General features: G+C 44.5%; 1 protein-coding gene across 1 annotated transcript in view; it reads left to right on the top strand.

The window, feature by feature from the left end:
* The first annotated feature begins 17,764 nt into the window (after positions 1-17,764).
* The window catches only part of LOC143989531 (NACHT, LRR and PYD domains-containing protein 3-like), a 99,848-nt gene continuing 95,592 nt past the window's right edge, over positions 17,765-22,020 (top strand). The window contains exon 1 of the mRNA XM_077489663.1: positions 17,765-17,862. Coding sequence (XP_077345789.1) covers positions 17,841-17,862 — 22 coding nt within the window. The 5' untranslated portion in view covers positions 17,765-17,840. The remainder of the gene's footprint in view (positions 17,863-22,020) is intronic.

Raw genomic sequence — 22,020 nt, 5'->3', positions numbered from 1 at the left:
TGAAAAAATGGGCGTTTTAAAACTTTTTTGCATTGATACATGTCCCCTGGGGCAGGACCCAGGTCCCCAAACACTTTTTTTATGGCAATGACTTGCATATAAGCCTTTAAAACAAGCACTTTTTGTTTTTTCTTGTTAGTGTCCCATAGACTTTAACGGTGTTCCACCTCATAACTTGCGTTCGAACATCAGGCTCGTCCCTACTGGTGATCCCTCTAGTTATATATAGGAATCAGAACCTGCTTCCTTCTGCTGGTGATCCCTTTAGTGATATAAAGATTTAGAGGAAGCAGGACTTCCTTCCCCTTCTGATGACCCCTCTAGTGATATATAAAGGAATCAGGGTTTTCTCCCTTCTGCTGGTGATCCCTCTAGTGATATAAAGATCTATATAGAGGACTTTGGACCTCCTTCCTCCTGCCAGTGATCCCTCTAGTGATATAAAGATCTATTTAGAGGACTTGTTACCTCCTTCTTCCTGCTGGTGATCCCTCTAGTGCAGGGCTCTCCAAACTATGGCCCACCAGCTGTTGCTGAACTACATGTCCCATAAGACATTGTAAAACTCTGATAGTCACAAGCATGATGAGAATTGTAAATGAAAAAGAAAAGTGAGATTGCTCTAAGGATAGGGCCAAAAATACCGTGGGTATGAGCTGCCTCTTCCTAATATCTCCTCCCAAAAAGGGTGGATTAGACTGGTGAAAAAAGAAAGAGTAGACTTGGCGCTATACCTTTAAGGCGTGAGATATCACAAACTTTGAATAATATTGTGCTCTTTCTAGCCTAATTTGCCTAGTAAGTCAATTGAATACTTAAATGGAAAATAGAATTAAAAATAAAAGTAAAAGTGAAAATAAAAATCTCAAAGTGTAAAATCCCCTATTGTTGGGGTTAAATGTAGTCCAATATTACCAAATGTGATGGTGGTGATTGAAGTAAAAAAAAAACAAAAAAACTTTTATACTTTCAATCAATATGCGTGCATATAAATGTATACAAATTTAAAAGTCACACAACAAAAATTTATACATAAGTGCATATAACAAAAAATGTGAAGCTGTCTGCTGAACAGCCAGTATACATGCGATTAATATTAATAGTGCTAAAATACAAATAATAATTCAATTGAAAGTCCCAAAGAATATTGAAAGTGACTTGTGCAAGAGATGTATAACCACTTATAAAGAGCTCCCCGGTGCATATTTCCAGTACAAAGTAATGATATTGCCCTCACCAGATACCCTGCCCCTGCAGGGGTGTGGCTGGCATGAGTTCCACGTCTCAATCCTGAGACCAATGAGTGGAACAGAGCCAGTCACATGACAACATGAGTTCCAAGCCTCGGTTTGGGAGCCAATGAACAGAGCAGACCCGGTCACATGACAAGAGTAACATCATGGGGGCACAGCGTCAACCTGGAAGTGGCACAACCAGCACAAGGCAAACACCTCACTTGGAAAGCCCGTGGGTGGAGTAACGCTGGTCGCGTAACCCACGACGATACGTTTAAGCCTTATTGTGGTCAGGAGCGTAATCAAGTCACCAATGTGGTGACCAAATGCGCCCCAAGCCTCACAATAAAAAGGAATAATAAACTCAGGCACGCATGATACAATCAAAATGTGGCATGAAGATTAGGCTTGATTGAAGAAAAAATTCAGGTCCCAATCGATGTTCATGCCGAATGGCGAGTAGGACTTGAGCTCATGTATCCAGTATGTTTCGAGACGAGAGACTCCACGAAGGTGGGACTCCCCCCTCCAATGTGGAACAAACGTATTAATGATTTTAAACTGTGTTCCTAGAGGGTCTTTATTATGATGTTTTAAATAATGATGGGGACTCTATGATTGATCCATCCCTTCTTGATGCAGATCAAGTGTTCGTTGACCCTCACCGAGAATGTCCTAATGGTACGTCCCACATACTGTTTCTTACATGGACAGGTCAACAAGTAGACAATAAATCTAATAGAAATGTTTCATTGGGTAAGTACGTTGGGTAATGGATGATGTAAATGTGTCTGTTTTGCGTCTCCCACAAATATTGGGGAGGCATACATTACACCTGCGGCATGGGTAGTAGCACTTACATTGGTGAAAAAATTAAATGGTTTTAGAGAGTCAATCACATTGAGCGCAGTTTGTCCCTGTATTGACTGAGCCCCTCTATATATGACACCAGCATGTTCAGGAATCACCGGACCCAGGTATCTATCGCTCTGAATGATTCTCCAATGTTTACTGATTATCTCTTTAATCTGTCTAAATTGAATAGAATACGTTGTGAAAAAGGACCACTTTAACTTATCCAAGAGAGGCTTAGGACGATCAGCCAACAGGGAGCTCCCATCCATCAAGGAGCTCCTATTGATCTCTATGTCTAGATCAGTGGATCTGTAGCCCTTCTAGAGAAATCTGCTTTTCAAGATTTGGGACTGAGAAAGGAAATCAGCTGTCTTAGTACAGTTCCACCGCAGTCTTAAGAATTGGCTGCATGGAACCGACTTAAGCCATTGTGTGTAGTGACAACTGTCGACCGGAATGTATCCATTTCGGTCGGTGGGTTTAAAGTACAATTTGAATTATAAATGATGATCTATTACTGATATCTCAAGATCAAGAAAATGTATAGTGGTAAGACTCATAACTCAAGATGATACCCCTGTTGTTATAATTAAGCAAAGTCATAAAGGCATTTAGAGAGTCCTGGTCACCCTTCCATAGGAGGGAGATGTTGATGTACCTGGCTCAGAGAACTAGATCTGGTCTCTTTAGGGCATAGATGCCATCCTCCTCCCACTGGGTCATGAACAAGTGTACCAAACTGGGGGAAAACTTGGCCCCCATGGCTACACCCCTCCTCTGCAAGTACAATTGGTTTTGAAACAAAAATAATTGTGTTGTGTGGCAAACTTAAGAATTTCCATGATAAAAAGAGTTGTGTTTTTGGATGAATAATGTTCAACCGCAGGAAAAACCCAAATCATGGGGGATACAGGTATATAGAGTGGCAACATCAGCTGTTGCCAGAATCATACCGTCCCGATATTCAATGGATTTTAAGAGTCTAATAGTATCTTGAGTGTCCTTGAGATAGGACTAATCGACTAATGGTTGAAGATGGAAGTCTACATACCGTACCTTCTTATTCTGGATGTGAGTCAAAAAAAAATGTTGGTGTCAAGACTAGCCCCTTATATCAGAGGAAGGAATAGTGCCCCGAGGGCAGGATAAAGGCAAGCAAAGGGCCACACCCCTGATCTTTATAGAGGAATCAGGACCTCCTTCCTCCTGCTACTGACCCCTTTAGTGATATAAAGATCTATATAGAGGAATCAGGACCTTCTTCTTCCTGCTGGTGATCCCTCTAGTGATATAAGAAACTATATAGAGGAATCAGGACCTCTTTCCTCCTGCTGGTGATGGTATATATATATATATATATATATATATATATAATAGAAATATTACATTTCTAAAGGAAGAAATGTCATTTAAAATTGCTTGCTGTTGTAATGTAATATACATAAAAAAATCATTGAAAAAGCAGAAGAGGCAATCTTCAAAGGATCCTAGATCCATAGAAAATTCAAACAGTTACATCAGCATCGGGTGCTTGATAGCTGCTGTCTCCAAGTCTGCTCTTGCCCCTAGATATACTACACTATATAATGTAGACGCTGGCGATGGTTGCTGGAACCTATCAGACCTTGGTGCTGAGGTCTGAAATATTGTTTAAAGTCATCGGTCAGGCCTTTTCTACAGCTCTTCCAGCAACAGGAAATGCTAACCTCCTAGGGTCTGGAAATGCATTAAGCAAACTTTTCTTCAAGGCTTCCTGAAGATGTTTCATTCTCTGCTCCCTCTGCGAAGGCAGGATGTGTAATGCAACCTTACCCATGTAACGTAGATCAAGAAGGGTTACCAGCCAATAATGATCCCTCTCCTTGATACCACAAATGTTAGGGTCCTTTGCAGGCTTTGTAGAACCAGGGAGGCCATGCAGAGTCCTCTGGGTCACTAAGAATCACATTATCCCTAACTACCTCCCCCCAGCCACGTACAACTCCTTGGGTTTCTGGGGACTGAAAACCATCCCTTGAAGACTGCTGTTGAGTGTTATCCTCTACATCCATGCTGACACAATCCTCCTTCTCCTCTTCTTTCTGTGTGTTTGGTGGACCCATAGGAATGCTATCTGGATAAAGGGGACCTTGAGAGGAAAGTCCTCCTCTTCCTTCTGCTGCTCTGCCTCAAGCGCCCTGTTCATTATTCCACAAAGGGTGTGCTCCAGCAGTAAGACTAGTGGGGCAGTGTCACTGATGCCTGCAATGTTGCTGCTCACTATCCTTGTGGCCTCCTAAAATGGTGACAGGACAGTGCATGCATCATTGATCAGTAGATACTGGCATGGCGAAAAGAAGCCAAGCTCCCCTGACCCTTTCTGGCGCCATACTCACACAGGTATTTACTGATGGTCCTCTGCTGTGTGTGCAGCCTCTGCAGCATTGTCAACGTTGAGTTCCACCTGGTGGGCATGTCACAAATGAGGCAGTTGGTGGGCAGATTGCCTTCCCTTTGAGCACTGGCATTGTATGGCCGGTGGAAATTACCACAGATTTTCTGGCCTGCTTCAGGAGATCTTGTAAGCCTGGGTACCTGGTTAAGAAACGCTGCACCACCAAATTCAGGAAGTGTGCTAAATATGGAACATGGGTCAAGTGTCCCTGTCGGAGAGCGGAGAGGGGGTTGGTGAACTTGTCGCATACAACCATTCCTGGCTGAAGCTGGCATGGCATCAATCACCTATGAGCCTGCCCCTGCAGAGCTGATAGAATCTCTGCCCCAGTGTGGCTCCTGTCCCCTAGGCAGACCGCCTGACTGCTTGCATAGCCCCTTGAGCTTTTAGGGAGGACAATTCTGCAGAAGAAGCCATAGAGGAAGAAAAATAGGAGGGAGGGGAGCATACAGATTTTGTGGCAGAATCACCACTAGCTTTTTGGAGGTGTGGTGGCAGAACAAGCTCCAACACAACCCTGTCCTGCATCCTTCCCAGCTGCCGGCAGAGTTACCAAGTTTGCCGTGAATTAAAGGTATCGTCCATGCCCATGCCTGCTGGACTATAAGCCAAAGGTAAAATTAACTTTACTGCTGACCGCCCTGTCCAACGAGGCCAAAACATTGCCTTCCACATGGTGGTAGAGAGCCGGAATGGCCTTACGTGAAAAGAAATGGCGTTTTGGAACCTGCAACTGTGGTACAGCACATTACACAAATTCACAAAAGGGGGCTAAGTGCAGTCACCACTGATGACTGTAAACACAGAGGCTTCTTGCACTCTTTTAGTGGACTGTGCGCGTCTGCCTCTCCTTGGTGGTCTTCCGGACATTATGGGGATTTTTTCTTTTCACAGCACACTACACTGTATTATATACACCGTACACCGCCTGCACTGTATTAGAAACGGTACACAGGCTACACTGTATTATATACTGTGTACACCACCTGAAGTGTATTAGAAACTGTACACACTGTATTATATAATGTGCACACAGCCTGCACTGTATTAGAAACTGTACACACTGTATTTTATACTGTGTACACCACCTGAAGTGTATTATAAATTTTACATCACCGAATGAACTGTATATATATATATACGCTACACTGAATGCAGAGTATATTTATATTTATACTAGACTGTAGATATATATATATATATATATATATATATATATATATATATATATATACAGGGTAGTTGTGTGTTCTAGCTCTGCACATCACCCTGCTTGGTCAGACATCCATCTTAGACACACTTTCCCATTCAATGAATAGTCGTTTACTTGTTTTTGGTATTTTTATTAGGGGATTAAACTTGGATGGGGAAAGGAGACATGGGATGCCCAAATGATGAATCTGTCTTAATGAGAAAATAAAGTTGGTTGAATCTAAATTGACAGTCTCTTCTGCTTCACATCTCCTCCAGCACATATATATATATATATACCGTGTTTCCCCAAAAATAAGCCCGGGTCTTATATTCATTTTATCAGTAAAAGACACAGTAGGGCTTATTTTCGGGGTAGGTCTTACCATGTAATGTGCTGTCTTCTCTCCCCCTCTCTCTCCCTGCCTGACAGGAATCCCCAGTGTGAACAGAGTTTAAATGCTTGTAAAATCCTATAATCCACTCTATTACAGTAGTATATAATGTACAATACTAGCTTGGCCAAATTGCTATCACTGCAACTGCTGCCTTTTCAGCTGGTAGACTCTGCCCCCTTTCATGAATTTGTGGAATGTGCAGTATCTCGGTGGCATGTTCCAAAACTCCATTTCTTTTTACGGAAGGCCATTTTAGCTCTCTACCAGCATGTGGAAGACAATGTGTTGGCCTCATTGGACAGGGCGGTCAGCAATCAGGTGCATATATTACTGCTGACTCATGGTCTGGCAGGCATGGGCAGGGACATTACCTTTTCTTCATGGCGCACTGGGTAACTCTGTTGGCAGTTGGGAAGGAAGCAGGAGAGGGTTCAGTATTGTTGGAGTTTGTTCCGCCACCACGCCTCCAAAATGCTAGTGGTGATTCTGCCACAGCTCTCTCCTCCACACCCCCTCTTCTTCTTCATCTATGGCCTCTTCCGCAGTTTTGTCCTCTGAACCAGCGGTACTCCATAAGCATTCAATGGGCTATGCAAGCACTCAGGCAAAAAGATGCCATGCCGTGCTTGAGTTGGTCTGCTTAAGGGACAGGAGCCACACTGGGATAGAGATTCTGTCAGCTCTGCAGGGGCAGGCTCAGAGGTGGTTGAAGCCACACCAGCTTCAGCCAGGAATGGTTGTATGCAACAGTGGCACAAACCTTCTCTCTGCCCTCCGACAGTGACACTTGAACCATGTTTCATGTTTGGCACACATCCTGAATGTGGTAGTGCAGCAGTTCTTGAGCAGGTACCCAGGCTTACAGGATCTCCTGAGGCAGGCCAGGAAAGTCTGTGGTAATTTCCATACAATGCCAGTGTTCGGCTGGCTGACATTCAAAGTGAATGAAACCTGTCCACAAACTGCCTCATTTGTGACATGCCTACAAGGTGGAACTCCATGTTTGCAATGCTGCAGCGGCTGCACACGCAGCAGAAAGCCATCAATGAGTACCTGTGTGAGTATGGCATCAGGACAGGGTCAGGGGAGCTTGGTTTCTTTTCACCACGCCAGTGGCTACTGATCAAGTATGCATGCACTGTCCTGTCACCATTTGAGGAGGCCCCCGAGGATGGTGAGCAGCGACGATGCATGCATCAATGATACTGTCCCTCTTGTCTTCCTGTTGGACACACTTCATGGAATAATGAACAGGGCACTTGAGGCAGAACAGCGGGGGGAATAGGAGGACTTCCTTACCTCTCAAGGCCCCTTTTATACATATAGTATTCCTGCGGGCCCACCAAACACACAGGAAGAGGAGGAGGAGGATTGTGTCAGCATGGACGTGGAGGATAACATTCAGCAGCAGTCTTCAAGGGATGGTTTTCAGTTCCCAGAAACCCAAGGAGTTGTACATGGCTGGGAGGAGGTTGTTACGGATCACATGATCCTTAGTGACCCAGAGGATTCAGAATAGAATGCCTCTGAAAACTTACGCTGCATGGCCACCCTGATTCTGCAAAGCCTGTAAAAGGACCCTAGGATTTGTGGTATCAAGGAGAGGGATCATTACTGGCTGGCAACCCTTCTTGATCCACGTTGCAATGGTAAGGTTGCAGAACTCATACTGCCTTCACAGAGGGAGCAGAGAATGAAACATCTTCAGGAGTCCTTGAAGAGAGGTTTTTTTCTTGGTGCTAGACAATGTGTTGCTGAGGCTTCTTTCAGAGGAAGAGCGGTGGAGAAGGTGGCCAGCTGCCCGACACCTTTAGAAAATTTGTCAGTCCTAAGCGCCAAGGTCTGATCGGTTGAAGCAACCATCACTAGTGTCTACATTACATGGTGCAGGAATATCTAGAGGTAAGTGCAGACTTGGAGACCATTCCAACAGAGCATACACTGGGTTACTGGGTCTTGAGGATGGACCACTGGCCAGAACTTGCTCAATATGCAATTGAGCTACTGGCCGGTCCTGCATACAGCTTTCTTTCTGAATGCACATTCAGTGCTGCTGGAGGGTTTGTAACAGATCATAGAGTGTGCCTGTCCACAGACTCCGTAGATAGGCTCACATTCATAAAAATGAATCAGTATTGGATCAGCAGCTATCAAGCACCTGATGCTGATGTAACTGATTGATTTTTCTATGGATTTGGAATCCCTTGAAGACTGCCTATGCTGAATGACTATCCTATTCCTCCTCAATGTTGATGATGATAGCTTCCAACAATATTTTTGGTTTAGGGCACCACCACCACTGCCTAAGGCCCAATTTTTCTGCCCCTGTTTAACAGGGCATATAATTACAATTTTTGATCTAATATTTCACAGCAGGGACTGTTTCTGCGCCCAACAAGAGTATCTGTGAGGGGTTACAGTGTTGTGACACCACCACCACCAAAGGCTCAACTTTTCAGCCCCTGTTTAACAGGGACATGTTATTACAATTCTTGATGTAGTATTCCACAGAAGGGCCCATTCCTGCGCTCACCAAGAGTAACTGTGTGGGCTTAGCCCCTGTACACACGGTCGGACATTCTGCCAACCAAATCCGTCAGATTTTGTCCATCGGATTTTGCCCGTCGGATCTTGTCTGAAACTGTTGCATACACACGGTCGGACTACGTTGTTGAAAAATCCGATCATTCAGAACGTGATGACGTAATTTCGTTACGATGGGACTAGTAGCCAATAGCTTTGATGTAGGAATTTGATCTGAGCATGCGTGGCACTTGGTCAAAATTCTCTACACATGATCGGAGTATGTCCTATCAAACCAGTTGGTCGGAAAATATTTCCAACATGTTGGAAAATTGGGTCCGACTGAGATCAGTCCGATGCATACCACACACAGTCGGATTATCCGACGACACGGTCCGATAAGACGCATTCCGACGGATTCTCCGACCGTGTATACAAGGCTTTACAGTGTTCTGGTACCACCAACACCTAAGGCCCAATCTTCTGCAGAGTATATAGGGCAGGCCATATAGTATACATATATATATATATATATATATATATATATATATATATATATATATATATATATATATACCTCTGTTCAGAGTATATAGTGCCTGGGGGCCCTACACCATTTTTTTTTTATTTGGGTGCAGAGTTCCCCTTAATATCCATACAAGACCCAAAGAGCCTGGTAATGGGCAGAGGGGAGGGAAACCCATGCCGTTTTTCTCAATGATTTTCATTTATATTGCCAGGACCCGACAATACATTACAGCCGCAAGCAATTTTAAGTGACTTTTTTCCTTTAGAAATATAATTTTGCTGTGGTACTGTTCTAAACATGTCGAAACTGTGTCATTTTACAGTCATACTATAGACACCCCCCAGGCATGATATTTAAAGGAACATTTCATTTGTATTGTTTCACTTTAAGCATTACTAACCACTTCAGCCCCAGAAGAATTTATCCCCTTCCTGACCAGAGCACTTTTTGCAATTAATCACTGCATCGCTTTAACTAACAATTGCGCAGTTGTGCGACATTTCACCCAAACAAAATTGATGCCCTTTTTTCCCGCAAATAGAGCTTTCTTTTGGTGGTACTAGATCACCTCTGCTGCATTTATTTTTTGTGCTAAAACAAAAACAGAGTGGCAATTTTGAAAAAAACACAAAAATTTTTACTTTTTGCTATAATAAATATCCCCCAAAAATATATAAAAAAATAGTTTTCCTCAGTTTAGGCCAATACATATTCTTCTACATACTTTTGGTAAATAATCACAATACGCGTATATAGATTTGGTTTGCACAAAAGTTATAGCGTCTACAAAATAGGGGGATAGTTTTATGGCATTTTTATTATAATTTTTTTTTTATTAGTAATGGGGGCAATCTGCAGTTTTTATCATGACTGCGACATTATGGCGGACACATCGGACACTTTTGACACTATTTTAAGACCATTGTCTTTTATATAGCGATCAGTGCTATAAAAATGCACTGATTACTGTGTAAATGACACTAGCAGGGAAGGGATTAGGGGGCGATCAATCGGTTAAGTGTGTCCTAGGGAGTGATTCTAACTGTGGGGGGGGGGGTGGGCTTCAACTCACATGACAGCAATCACTGCTCCCGATGACAGGGAGCAGTGATCTCTGTCATGTCACAAGGTAGAATGGGGAAATGCCTCGTTTACAAACATCGAAAAAAAAAACATTGAAACAGTGATCCCTGGCCCTCTCCGTCCATCCGGGTTTTCCGCGGCTGCGGTACACAAAGTCCTGTAAGTAGGTTTAAAGTGTAATAATGTGGCTCCTGCTGGGTGGTCCCAGCCTTGTAAGTGGCTCCCCACAATGGCCTCACCGGGCCCAAGCAGTCACCTCCGCCATCAGAATCCGGCACCCAGGACAAAGCAGACAGATCTTCGCTAGCAAGGGTAACTCCATATAAATTTGTAATCCAAGGTTAAAGCAGTTCAAATTGAATTAAGGATGATCCTAGTATTGCTTCCACAAATATAATACAGTGCTTGAAGTGTGATAGTAAGTAGGCCTTATGCCTGCCTAGCGTCAGTAGCTATACTCCTTCTCCGTGGGACTAGGTATCCCAGCGTGGCCTGTATATAAGTCTGACTAGGTGCAATGGTTTAGAAAACAATGGGTAGCAACCCACTCACCAACTGGATCGGAATCTTGGTATGGTAACTTTGGTCCGGTAGTTGCAGTTTGCTTCTGTGTCAGCCAGCTCCGTCACTCCGTCCCGTTCCGACAGGTGGACCTGGTCTTCTGATGCTCAAACGAGTGTCTCTGGATCCTCTCAATCTGATCTCTGAGTCGCTGTTACTTCAGGTCACTCACACAACCCAGCAGGGTTGCACTCCGTACAGGCAATAAGTCGCTTCCTCCGGGAGGCCTCTGCACAAGTCCTCACAGGTAGGCCATGCGTTCCCAAGAGACCTAAATGGCCGCTCAGAGTCCTTTTATCTCCTACCCTGCATGCAATGCAAGAGAGGGTGTCCATGGGTAGGTCACTCAGCATCCTGGGTAAAGGGGTCAACTCTCCAATGTAAATAACAGTCACTTTCTATAAATAGTTCAATGCTTTGAAAGCCAAATATCATTTAAGTTTACTTTCAGTATTTGGCGGCTAGATGGTGCCAAACACTAAGCTATAGAACCATTCCATAGACTTTCATTATAATGCTAATACACAGAAGACAAGGATATCAGCGCTATATATATATATATATATATATATATATATATATATATATATATATATATATATATATATACATTTATATACATATATATATAAATATAAATATATATATATATATATATATATATATATATTTATGTAGCATCCCGGAGTTTAGGCAGGGTTGCTCCTCACAAATTTACTTGCCAGGAATAGTTATCCTGGTAGATTGTTAGAAATCTCTTTCTCCCTAAGTTTGGCCTTGTTGCACTTTTCTCTTCTACCACTAGGTGGCCGGGTACTTGGTGGTACTAGATACGAGAAGGAAAAAGCAAGGTCAGGTTATGGGTATATGGGATATCTCAGCCAATGGGCAGGGGTTTTCTTGAATCCCTTGGCCTGCTGGGAGAACCTATATATTTGGCAATAGTCAGGAGATCGGTGTTCTGTGCCACCTGGATGGCTGTTTGGGTGGATGTGTGTTGTACTGCCCGGGCTGCTAGGCTAGAGATTGGGCCTATCCCGAGCACATCTGGCTGCTAGGCTGTCTGAGGGCCTATCCATAAGTAAGAGAGCTGTGCAGGGTTGGGATTGCAGCTTGCAGTCCAAACAAAAGTCTACCGGCCAGAGAACCTGTTGTAGTCGGAGGTAGAAGGGAAGCTCTCGTCACTAAGGGACCAGCCACCTTATTACCAGGGACCACAGTGAGTAACTGAAGCAAGTACCGGAGCAGCATTCTCACAAACCGGGCATGGTGAAGAATCTGGAAACTTCAGTGTGTATCAAGCCAGGGACCCAACCAGCGGAGGTGATGCTTGCAGAGCAGCCTTGTGTGTCAAGCCAGGGACCGAGCAGGCCAGTGGGGTGAAGCTTGAGAGATATCTTGAGTGCCAAGCTAGGGATCAGAAGAGAGGCGGGGGTGACGCTTGAGGAACATACTACCATAAAGATTGGAGGAGCTCAAGGGATTCAGTGGTAGTGAATCAGAGGGTCAAGTGAGAGACCAGGAGCTCAGTGGGCTAAAGTGATTGTAGTGGAAGTGAAAGGAACTGTTAAGCTTTGTGTTAGGAACTGTTAAAAACTGTTGCCATAGGAGACAGCATTTTGTTAAGAGAAATAAAATCTCTTTTACATTCAAAAAGTGTCTGGCGCCCAATGACTTTAATCATCTTGCACCCACTATGCCTCACAACCCACCATATATAGAAGGATGTCAGCTATCTCTGACCGTGGAGGTTCTCATTAGACAAAAGAAGTCGGGGACCATGCTACATATATTAGAGTGTATATATATATATATATATATATATATATATATATATATATATATTGTGACAGAGCGAGGCTCTGTCCCTGTGAAATTGGAGGAAAAAGGGATCTCCAACCCTGTGTCCAGGTCTGGATGATAACGAGCAGGGTGTGTGCCCAGCTGCAGACAGGCCATATAATGAAAGAATGTTGGGAGTAGAGTGTGAGGGATGGTGGAGTGGAGTAGCTTGAAGCTGTGTGCATGTCCAAAGAGCCCAAAGCTGTGTGTGTTGAAGGATTGAAGCTGTGTGCGTCCAAGGAGTCCAAAACTGTGTGTTAAAGGGCTTGAAGCTGTGTGCGTCCAAGAAGCCTAAGACTGTGTGTATCCAAGCAGCTCGTTTGAGGGGCAAGTACTTATAGCAGCACTACTGCTGAAGAGTAGCCAGGTGGGCTAGCATTTTCGTTTGGATTTTTTTCTGTATTTAAGCTTGGACCCCTGCGTGGGATTTCTGGATGGACTAATATTTTGTTTTCTTATAATAAACGTGGGCTACCAGGCCCTTAACCATAAACGCCTGCCTGATGTGAACTAAAAAATGCATCTACCAATTGAGCTAAACACCCCAATATCACAATATATATATATATATATATATATATATATATATATATATATATATATATATACTTCCTGCGCTGCCTGAATATAGAGTATACACTGAATATATACTCTACGCTAAATGTAAATGTATATAGCGCCCCCTACGTTTAGGTAGGTGCTTAGTGGTTTTTTTTGATAGTGTAGGATATAGAGACAGGTAAATTTATCCAGGGTCCTACTCTTTTCTAGGCCTGGTTGTTTATTTGGGGATGGGAGTGTCAGAGTAGAAGGGGGTGTGGCCGCCTACACTTGGGCTCAGGGATACCTCCACTGCTGGAAAGAGAGGAGGGACTGAGGCCTGAGTGGCAGGAAACCCATGTGAGAGAATTGACCAATGGTTCATTTCTTTGGTCAATGGGAGGTCTCTCATAAAAAGGGGGGTCACATGCTCTGTGGGGAGTCCAGGGGGAGTCTAGGAAGGACCAGAGGTTCAGGACCGGGGGCCCGGGGTTTCAGAGACCCTGGAGCCTCCGGGAGAAGGCTTGAAGGCCCGGGGGTGCAGAGACCCCGGAGCTGGATAGCCGGAGGCGAGTCCAAGGAGGCCAACGTCTGGCCCCTGGAGGAAAAGTCATCATGTATTACTGCAGGAAGACTGGGTGTCCCATGCGGGGATGTGGCGGACAGCGTGGAGGAGGAAGTAGGAACTAAGAGGATAGAGAAAACTGGGAATCAGCTTTCTGTGAGTAGAACATGGACTGTTGATTGGGAAAGAGCAAAGGGAGTGCAACCCAGTGGTACTAATCCGTAACCTAATACTGTGAATCCAAGGACCACAGTATCAAGCACTTTTCCAGGACTGAAGGTGGCTTGACGACATGAGTCATGGAAATAGGCAATGTGGCCTGTGACTTGGGAGTCAACATCTACATCATTATTCAGAGTGATGCTTATCTGTTCATATTGGCAAGGAAAGGATCCCTAGAAGGGATTTAACTACCAAGTGCTACGGCAACAAATCACTACCCTTTTTGGATTCAGAGCTGGGGTCGGATGGGGCATCTCATACACTCCATTCAACAGCCCACAGATTATACCCAGAATAAAGCCTTATAAAATCCAGAGTTTGTTTGGGGTCATGAAATTGCATGTGGGATCAAAAGCGGGGTCGTCTGACAAAAAGGTAATGAATAAACACAGCAGCCCCCAAGGGGGTAGTGCTCTACATATACTAGACTGACTGTGATATATATATATATCTATATAGATAGATAGATAGATAGATAGATAGATAGATAGATATAGATATCTATATACATATATAGATATCAAATACACTGCAACTAACTAACCTGCCTGCCTAATCTAGCTCAAGCTATCTCTCTGTCCACACCAACAACACTGCTTGTGGCCGCTCTGTAAGCAGCCTTATATAGTGAGGGGCATGGACTTAGTCCCCCTGAGCCACGATTGGCCAAAGACATCCTGCCTTTGGCCAATTATGGCTCTCTCAGCAGAGCGCACTGTAATTGGCTAAAGCATGCAGGTCAGGTATATGCTTTGGCCAATCATTAGACACTAATGCATTGCGATCTCACAGTGCATTATGGGGCAATCCACTGTGCTTGAATATCCCGCGAACACCCCATATTGTTCACTGTTTGGCAAACAGGACAACACCCGATGTTCAAGTCGAACTTACATTCGACTCGAACATCGAGCTCATCCCTAGTTGGGACATTCTGAGTAGTCTGTCCCTCTCTCTCTCTCTGATATGAAGGATGGGTAATTCTGGGTAGTCTGTCTCTCTCTATGATATAAAGGATGGGACATTTTGGGTAGTCTGTCTTGGTCTCTGATATGAAGGATGGAACATTTTGGGTTGTCTGTCTTGGTCTCTGATATAAAGGATGGGGCATTTTGGGTTGTCTGTCTTGGTCACTGATATGAAGGATGGGACATTTTGGGTTGTCTGTCTTGGTCTCTGATATGAAGGATGGGACATTTTGGGTTGTCTGTCTTGGTCTCTGATATGAAGGATGGGACATTTTGGGTTGTCTGTCTTGGTCTCTGATATGAAGGATGGGACATTCTGGGTAGTCTGTCTTGGTCTCTGATATGAAAGATGGGACATTTTGGGTAGTCTGTCTTGGTCTCTGATATGAAGGATGGGACATTTTGGGTAGTCTGTCTTGGTCTCTGATATGAAGGATGGGACATTCTGGGTAGTCTGTCTCTCTATGATATGAAGGATGGGACATTCTGGGTAGTCTGTCTCTCTATGATATGAAGGATGGGACATTCTGGGTAGTCTGTCTTGGTCTCTGATATGAAAGATGGGACATTTTGGGTAGTCTGTCTTGGTCTCTAATATGAAGGATGGGACATTTTGGGTAGTCTGTCTTGGTCTCTGATATGAAGGATGGGACATTTTGGGTTCTCTGTCTTGGTCTCTGATATGAAGGATGGGAAATTTTGGGTAGTCTGTCTTGGTCTCTGATATGAAGGATGAGACATTCTGGGTAGTCTATCTTGGTCTCTGATATGAAGGATGGGACATTTTGGGTAGTCTGTCTTGGTCTCTGATATGAAGGATGGGACATTTTGGGTAGTCTGTCTCTCTCTATGATAAGAAGGATGGGACATTCTGGGTAGTCTGTCTTGGTCTCTGATAAGAAGGATGGGACATTTTGGGTAGTCTGTCTTGGTCTCTGATATGAAGGATGGGACATTTTGGGTAGTCTGTCTCTCTCTATGATAAGAAGGATGGGACATTCTGGGTAGTCTGTCTTGGTCTCTGATATGAAGGATGGGACATTCTGGGTAGTCTGTCTTGGTCTCTGATATGAAGGATGGGACATTTTGGGTAGTCTGTCTCTCTCTATGATAAGAAGGATGGGACATTTTGGGTAGTCTGTCTCTCTCTATGATAAGAAGGATGGGACATTCTGGGTAGTCTGTCTTGGTCTCTGATAAGAAGGATGGGACATTTTGGGTAGTCTGTCTTGGTCTCTGATATGAAGGATGGGACATTTTGGGTAGTCTGTCTCTCTCTATGATAAGAAGGATGGGACATTCTGGGTAGTCTGTCTTGGTCTCTGATATGAAGGATGGGACATTCTGGGTAGTCTGTCTTGGTCTCTGATATGAAGGATGGGACATTTTGGGTAGTCTGTCTCTCTCTATGATAAGAAGGATGGGACATTCTGGGTAGTCTGTCTTGGTCTCTGATATGAAAGATGGGACATTTTCGGTAGTCTGTCTTGGTCTCTGATATGAAGGATGGGACATTTTGGGTAGTCTGTCTCTCTCTATGATAAGAAGGATGGAACATTCTGGGTAGTCTGTCTTGGTCTCTGATATGAAAGATGGGACATTTTCGGTAGTCTGTCTTGGTCTCTGATATGAAGGATGGGACATTTTGGGTAGTCTGTCTCTCTCTATGATATGAAGGATGGAACATTCTGGGTAGTCTATCTTGGTCTCTGATATGAAGGATGGGACATTTTGGATAGTCTGTCTTGGTCTCTGATATGAAGGATGGGACATTTTGGGTAGTCTGTCTTGGTCTCTAATATGAAGGATGGGACATTTTGGGTAGTCTGTCTTGGTCTCTGATATGAAGGATGGGACATTTTGGGTAGTCTGTCTTGGTCTCTGATATGAAAGATGGGACATTTTGGGTAGTCTGTCTTGGTCTCTGATATGAAGGATGGGACATTCTGGGTATTCTGTCTCTCTCTATGATATGAAGGATGGGACATTCTAGGTAGTCTGTCTTGGTCTCTGATATGAAGGATGGGACATTCTGGGTAGTCTGTCTTGGTTTCTGATATGAACGATGGGACATTCTAGGTAGTCTGTCTTGGTCTCTGATATGAAGGATGGGACATTCTAGGTAGTCTGTCTTGGTCTCTGATATGAAGGATGGGACATTCTGGGTAGTCTGTCTTGGTTTCTGATATGAAGGATGGGGCATTCTTAGTAGTCTCTCTCTTTTATGAAGAATGGGACATTCTGGGTAGTCTGTCTCTCTCTCTCTTATGCTGCGTACACATGATCAGAAATGCCCCAGCAAAACTCGGATGAGAGCTTTTTGTCAGAAAATGCGACCGTGTGTATGCTCCATTGGTCTTTTGCTGGTGGAATTCCAGCCAGCAAAAGATTGAGAGCATGTTCTCTATTTTTTGGTTGGGAAAAGTTCCCCTCCGAAAATGCAATCGTCTGTATGCAATTCAGACGTGCAAAAAATCATGCATGCTCGGAAGCAATTTGACGGAAACAATTTGACGCATGCTCAGAAGGCTCATTGGACTTAATTTTCTCGGCTCGTCGTAGTGTTGTACATCACCGCTTGCTTGACGGTCGAAAGTTCAGAGAACTTTTGTTTGACCGTGTGTATGCAAGACAAGCTTGGGCGTAATTCCGTCGGCAAAAAAAAATCCAAGATTTTTCGGACGGAAATTCCACTTGTGTGTACGTGGCATTATATGAAGGGTGGGACATTCTGGGTAGTCTGTTTTGATCCCTCAGATGTGAAGAAGTCTAAAGAGAAGTAGAACATTGTGTTTCCTGTTGAAGAAATGAAACTGATGCAACCTTTATATTTACAACCCCCAGCTCATCTTTCATAGTATTTTCTGTGGTCGCAGCTGCCTGAACCTCTCCGAATGAACCCGCCTGACTGGGAAGGTAAAATTTTATTCATTTCAAAACACCCTCATTGACCATAGCCTCATACAATCTACTAGATATAATGTATAAGATGTTCGGGTGAGATATAGTGAGGTGTATACAGCTATGTGATGGATCAATGTCATGTCAATCATAACCAGTATGAGTTGGGTCCTCTGATCACTCTCCTTGGGTTCGGTATTGTAAGGTCACTTCAATGTTCTGCCTCTAAAAACCTTTGCTGGTCCTTTTACCTCTTGGATCTTTTTAGCCACTTTGTATTGAAGTTCTTTTCGATAGAACCGAGGATGAGGTATGATATGAGGACAAAGTCTTTTCACAGTTGCACCCTGAAGGATCAGTCCACCTAATATTGATAAACCGGTTATAGGTGGAATTCTGCAGTTATTTGCTAGTTTTTATTTTATAACTATTGCAGACTTTCAGTGTAAAGGATGTCCTACATCTTCTTCCACCCTCTTCATGATATGAACTATGGCATATTGTATAAAGACCCTCATAATGTCCGGCCCTGAAATGTAGACAGTTTAATTGATATTTGGATTTTGGTTTTGGTACTCAACAAAATCCAAAATATCACTTTTTCGATGATTTTACCCTGTAAAAGAGTTTTGTACAAAGTTCAAAAACATTTGTAGCATCCTTTTTTGTAGTTTGGTTGGGACATTTTAGCTGACTCGCACTAGCTTGTGTGAGTCTGGGTAATTGTTGCGGGGTTGAGATTAAGGTCAGGCTAGAAGGCTCTGCAGACCAGGCCTCTATTGCCTCCCCCAGTTATGGAGGTCCATGGAAACTTATAGAAACCAGTGGACGAAGGTACAGACAGGGGCGGACTGACCATTGGGCCACTCGGGCACTGCCCGAGGGCCCCATGCCACTAGAGGGCCCCATCAGGGTTGCCAGCCTCAGTAAAACCAGGGACAGTATGTAAAAATTTGTGTTTTTTTTTTTACATCTGTCCCTGAAATGTCCCTTACCGACATCCTTTTGGTCTAAAAATCCTGAGATTATAGCTACCCCACCTCTCCAGTACCTTCTCAGCCAATAGAAACATGTCTGTGTATACTGTGTGATTGTATACTGTGTGTGTGTTTGTGCCTACTGTGTGGCCCCATGAGTTGTCAGTCCGCCCCTGGGTACAGAGGCAAGGATCTAAATATTTATGGGAGTTTAACCATTCCCCAAGCCAGAGGCCTGGCAAGGTGGTAAGATAGGCCCATAAATATTGAAAAGCCTGGCCAGCAAGGGGCTGTGGTTGGGAGGAAGATGAAGTGCTGAGGTTTATGCGGTGAGCCCCGGGGCTGGGAGCTGAGGAAGGAAGGAAAGGAATGGGGGGGGGGGGCACTGTGGTAGGCTAATGAGGTGTTTGGGGGGAGCAATGTGGTAGGCTAGTGGGGTAGGTGGGGGGAGTACTTTTGCAGTCCATCAGAGATACCTCATAGCCGCCAGAGACCCTGTATAGCCACCAGAGGCACCATACAGCTAACAGAGACCCCACATAGCCAACAGAGACCCCAGACAGCCTCCAGGGACCCCACATAGCCAACAGAGACCCTGCACAACCACCAGAAACCTCACATAGACAATTGAGAAGGAAGGGATGGGACAAATTTAGATGGGGGCGCCTGATTTTAGTCTTTAGTCGCACCATGTCCGGATAATACTAGACATGTGCATTCGTTTTCGTCCGAATGCATTTTCGTCCGAATTTCAGCTATTTTCGTTTTCGTTTTGACAAACGATAACGAAAGCACAAAATCCGAAAAACGAAAGATCCGACATAAATAAATGCTTTATTTTCGTTTTCATTGTTACAACAGTTCGATATAAAATAGGAGATTCGACATGACTCTGACGATAACAATCTGTCTATAGAACCTGTGGTCGAATGTGCTTAACCTTACCTCTATTAGTCCAAGATTATATAGAGAAAATATTCGACAGAGAAAAAAGATTTGACAGAGAGAAAAGATTCTGCAAGTTACTGTCCTAAAAAGTGTTTGGGGACCCGGGTCCTGCCCCAGGGGACATGTATCAATGCAAAAAAAAGTTTTAAAAACGGCCGTTTTTTCGGGAGCAGTGATTTTAATAATGATTAAAGTGAAACAATAAAAGTGTAATATTCCTTTAAATTTCGTAGGGGGGGGTTGTCTATAGTATGCCTGTGAAGGGGCGCATGTTTCCCGTGCTTAGAATTGTCCCTGCACAAAGTGTCATTTATGCAGGAAAAAAAGTCCTTTAAAATCACTCGCAGCTATAATGAATTGTCGGCTCCCGTAATACAGAGAACACTCATTGAAAGTCATTGATAAAAAAATAAATAAATAAATAAAAAAAAAAGCGTGGGGGTCCCCCAAATTCAATTACCAGGCCCTTCAGGTCTGGTATGGATATTAAGGGGAACCCTGCCTCAAATTTAAGAAAAAATTTGACGTGGGGTTCCCCCTAAATATCCATAACCAGACCCTTCAGGTCTGGTATGGATATTAAGGGGAACCCCGCATCAAATTTAAAAAAAATTTGACATGGGGTTCCCCCTAAAAATCCATACCAGACCCTTTATCCGAGCACGCAACCTGGCAGGCCGCAGGAAAAGAGGGGGGGACGAGAGAGCGGCCCCCCCTCCCTCCTGAACCGTACCAGGCCACATGCCCTCAACATTGGGAGGATGCTTTGGGGGTCCGTGACCCCTCAAAGCACCTTGTCCCCATGTTGATGAGGACAAGGGCCTCATCCCCACAACCCTGGCCGGTGGTTGTGGAGGTCTGCGGGCGGGGGGCTTATCAGAATCTGGAAGCCCCCTTTAACAAGGGGACCCCCAGATCCCGGCCCCCCCCCCTGTTTGAAATGGTAAGGGGGTACAAAAGTACCCCTACCATTTCACAAAGAAAGTGTAAAAAATGGTTAAATAAAACAAACACACTTTTGAAAAATTCCTTTATTAAAAATAAAAAAAAGATTCCAGCGGCGGTAATCCACTCTTGCTATCCAGCGACGGACGGTCAGCTCTCCATCGATGTCTAATGTCATCCAGCGCAGCGCAGCATCCTTCTTCTGTCTCCGTGGAGGAGACACTACAGACATTTCGGCGGCTTGACGTTTCTTATATAGGGTGGGCGGGGCCACCCGTCACCTGACCCCGCCCCCCTCTGACGCAAGGGGAAACCCGGGGCTCCCTGTGACGTAGGGGTGACCCGCACCCCTCTGATGTAACACAGGCAGGTTTCCGTTACATCAGAGGGGGGCGGGGTCACCCATACGTCACGGGGAACCCCGGGTTTCCCCTTGCGTCAGAGGGGGGCGGGGTCAGGTGACGGGTGGCCCCGCCCTCCGTATATAAGAAACGTCAGCGCCGGAATGCCTCCAGTGTCTCCGTGGAGGAGACAGAAGAAGGATGCTGCGCTGCGCTGGATGACATTAGACATCGATGGAGAGCTGACCGTCCGTCGCTGGATAGCAAGAGTGGATTACCGCCGCTGGAATCTTTTTTTATTTTTAATAAAGGAATTTTTAAAAAGTGTGTTTGTTTTATTTAAACATTTTTTACACTTTCTTTGTGAAATGGTAGGGGTACTTTTGTACCCCCTTACCATTTCAAACAGGGGGGGGGCCGGGATCTGGGGGTCCCCTTGTTAAAGGGGGCTTCCAGATTCTGATAAGCCCCCCGCCCGCAGACCTCCACAACCACCGGCCAGGGTTGTGGGGATGAGGCCCTTGTCCTCATCAACATGGGGACAAGGTGCTTTGAGGGGTCACGGACCCCCAAAGCATCCTCCCAATGTTGAGGGCATGTGGCCTGGTACGGTTCAGGAGGGAGGGGGGGCCGCTTTCTCGTCCCCCCCTCTTTTCCTGCGGCCTGCCAGGTTGCGTGCTCGGATAAAGGGTCTGGTATGGATTTTTAGGGGGAACCCCACGTCAATTTTTTTTTTAATTTGACGCGGGGTTCCCCTTAATATCCATACCAGACCTGAAGGGTCTGGTTATGGATATTTAGGGGGAACCCCACGTCAAATTTTTTCTTAAATTTGAGGCAGGGTTCTCCTTAATATCCATACCAGACCTGAAGGGCCTGGTAATTGAATTTGGGGGACCCCCACGCTTTTTTTTTTATTTATTTATTTATTTATTTTTTTATCAATGACTTTCAATGAGTGT

This window comes from Lithobates pipiens, unplaced genomic scaffold (genome assembly GCF_037356315.1).
Source record: "Lithobates pipiens isolate NorthernLeopardFrog02 unplaced genomic scaffold, aLitPip1_a1.2 Scaffold_18, whole genome shotgun sequence".
NCBI classification, from domain to species: Eukaryota; Metazoa; Chordata; class Amphibia; order Anura; family Ranidae; genus Lithobates; species Lithobates pipiens.
Note: the sequence above shows the minus strand (reverse complement) of the source record. Positions and strands in the feature narration are given on the sequence as shown.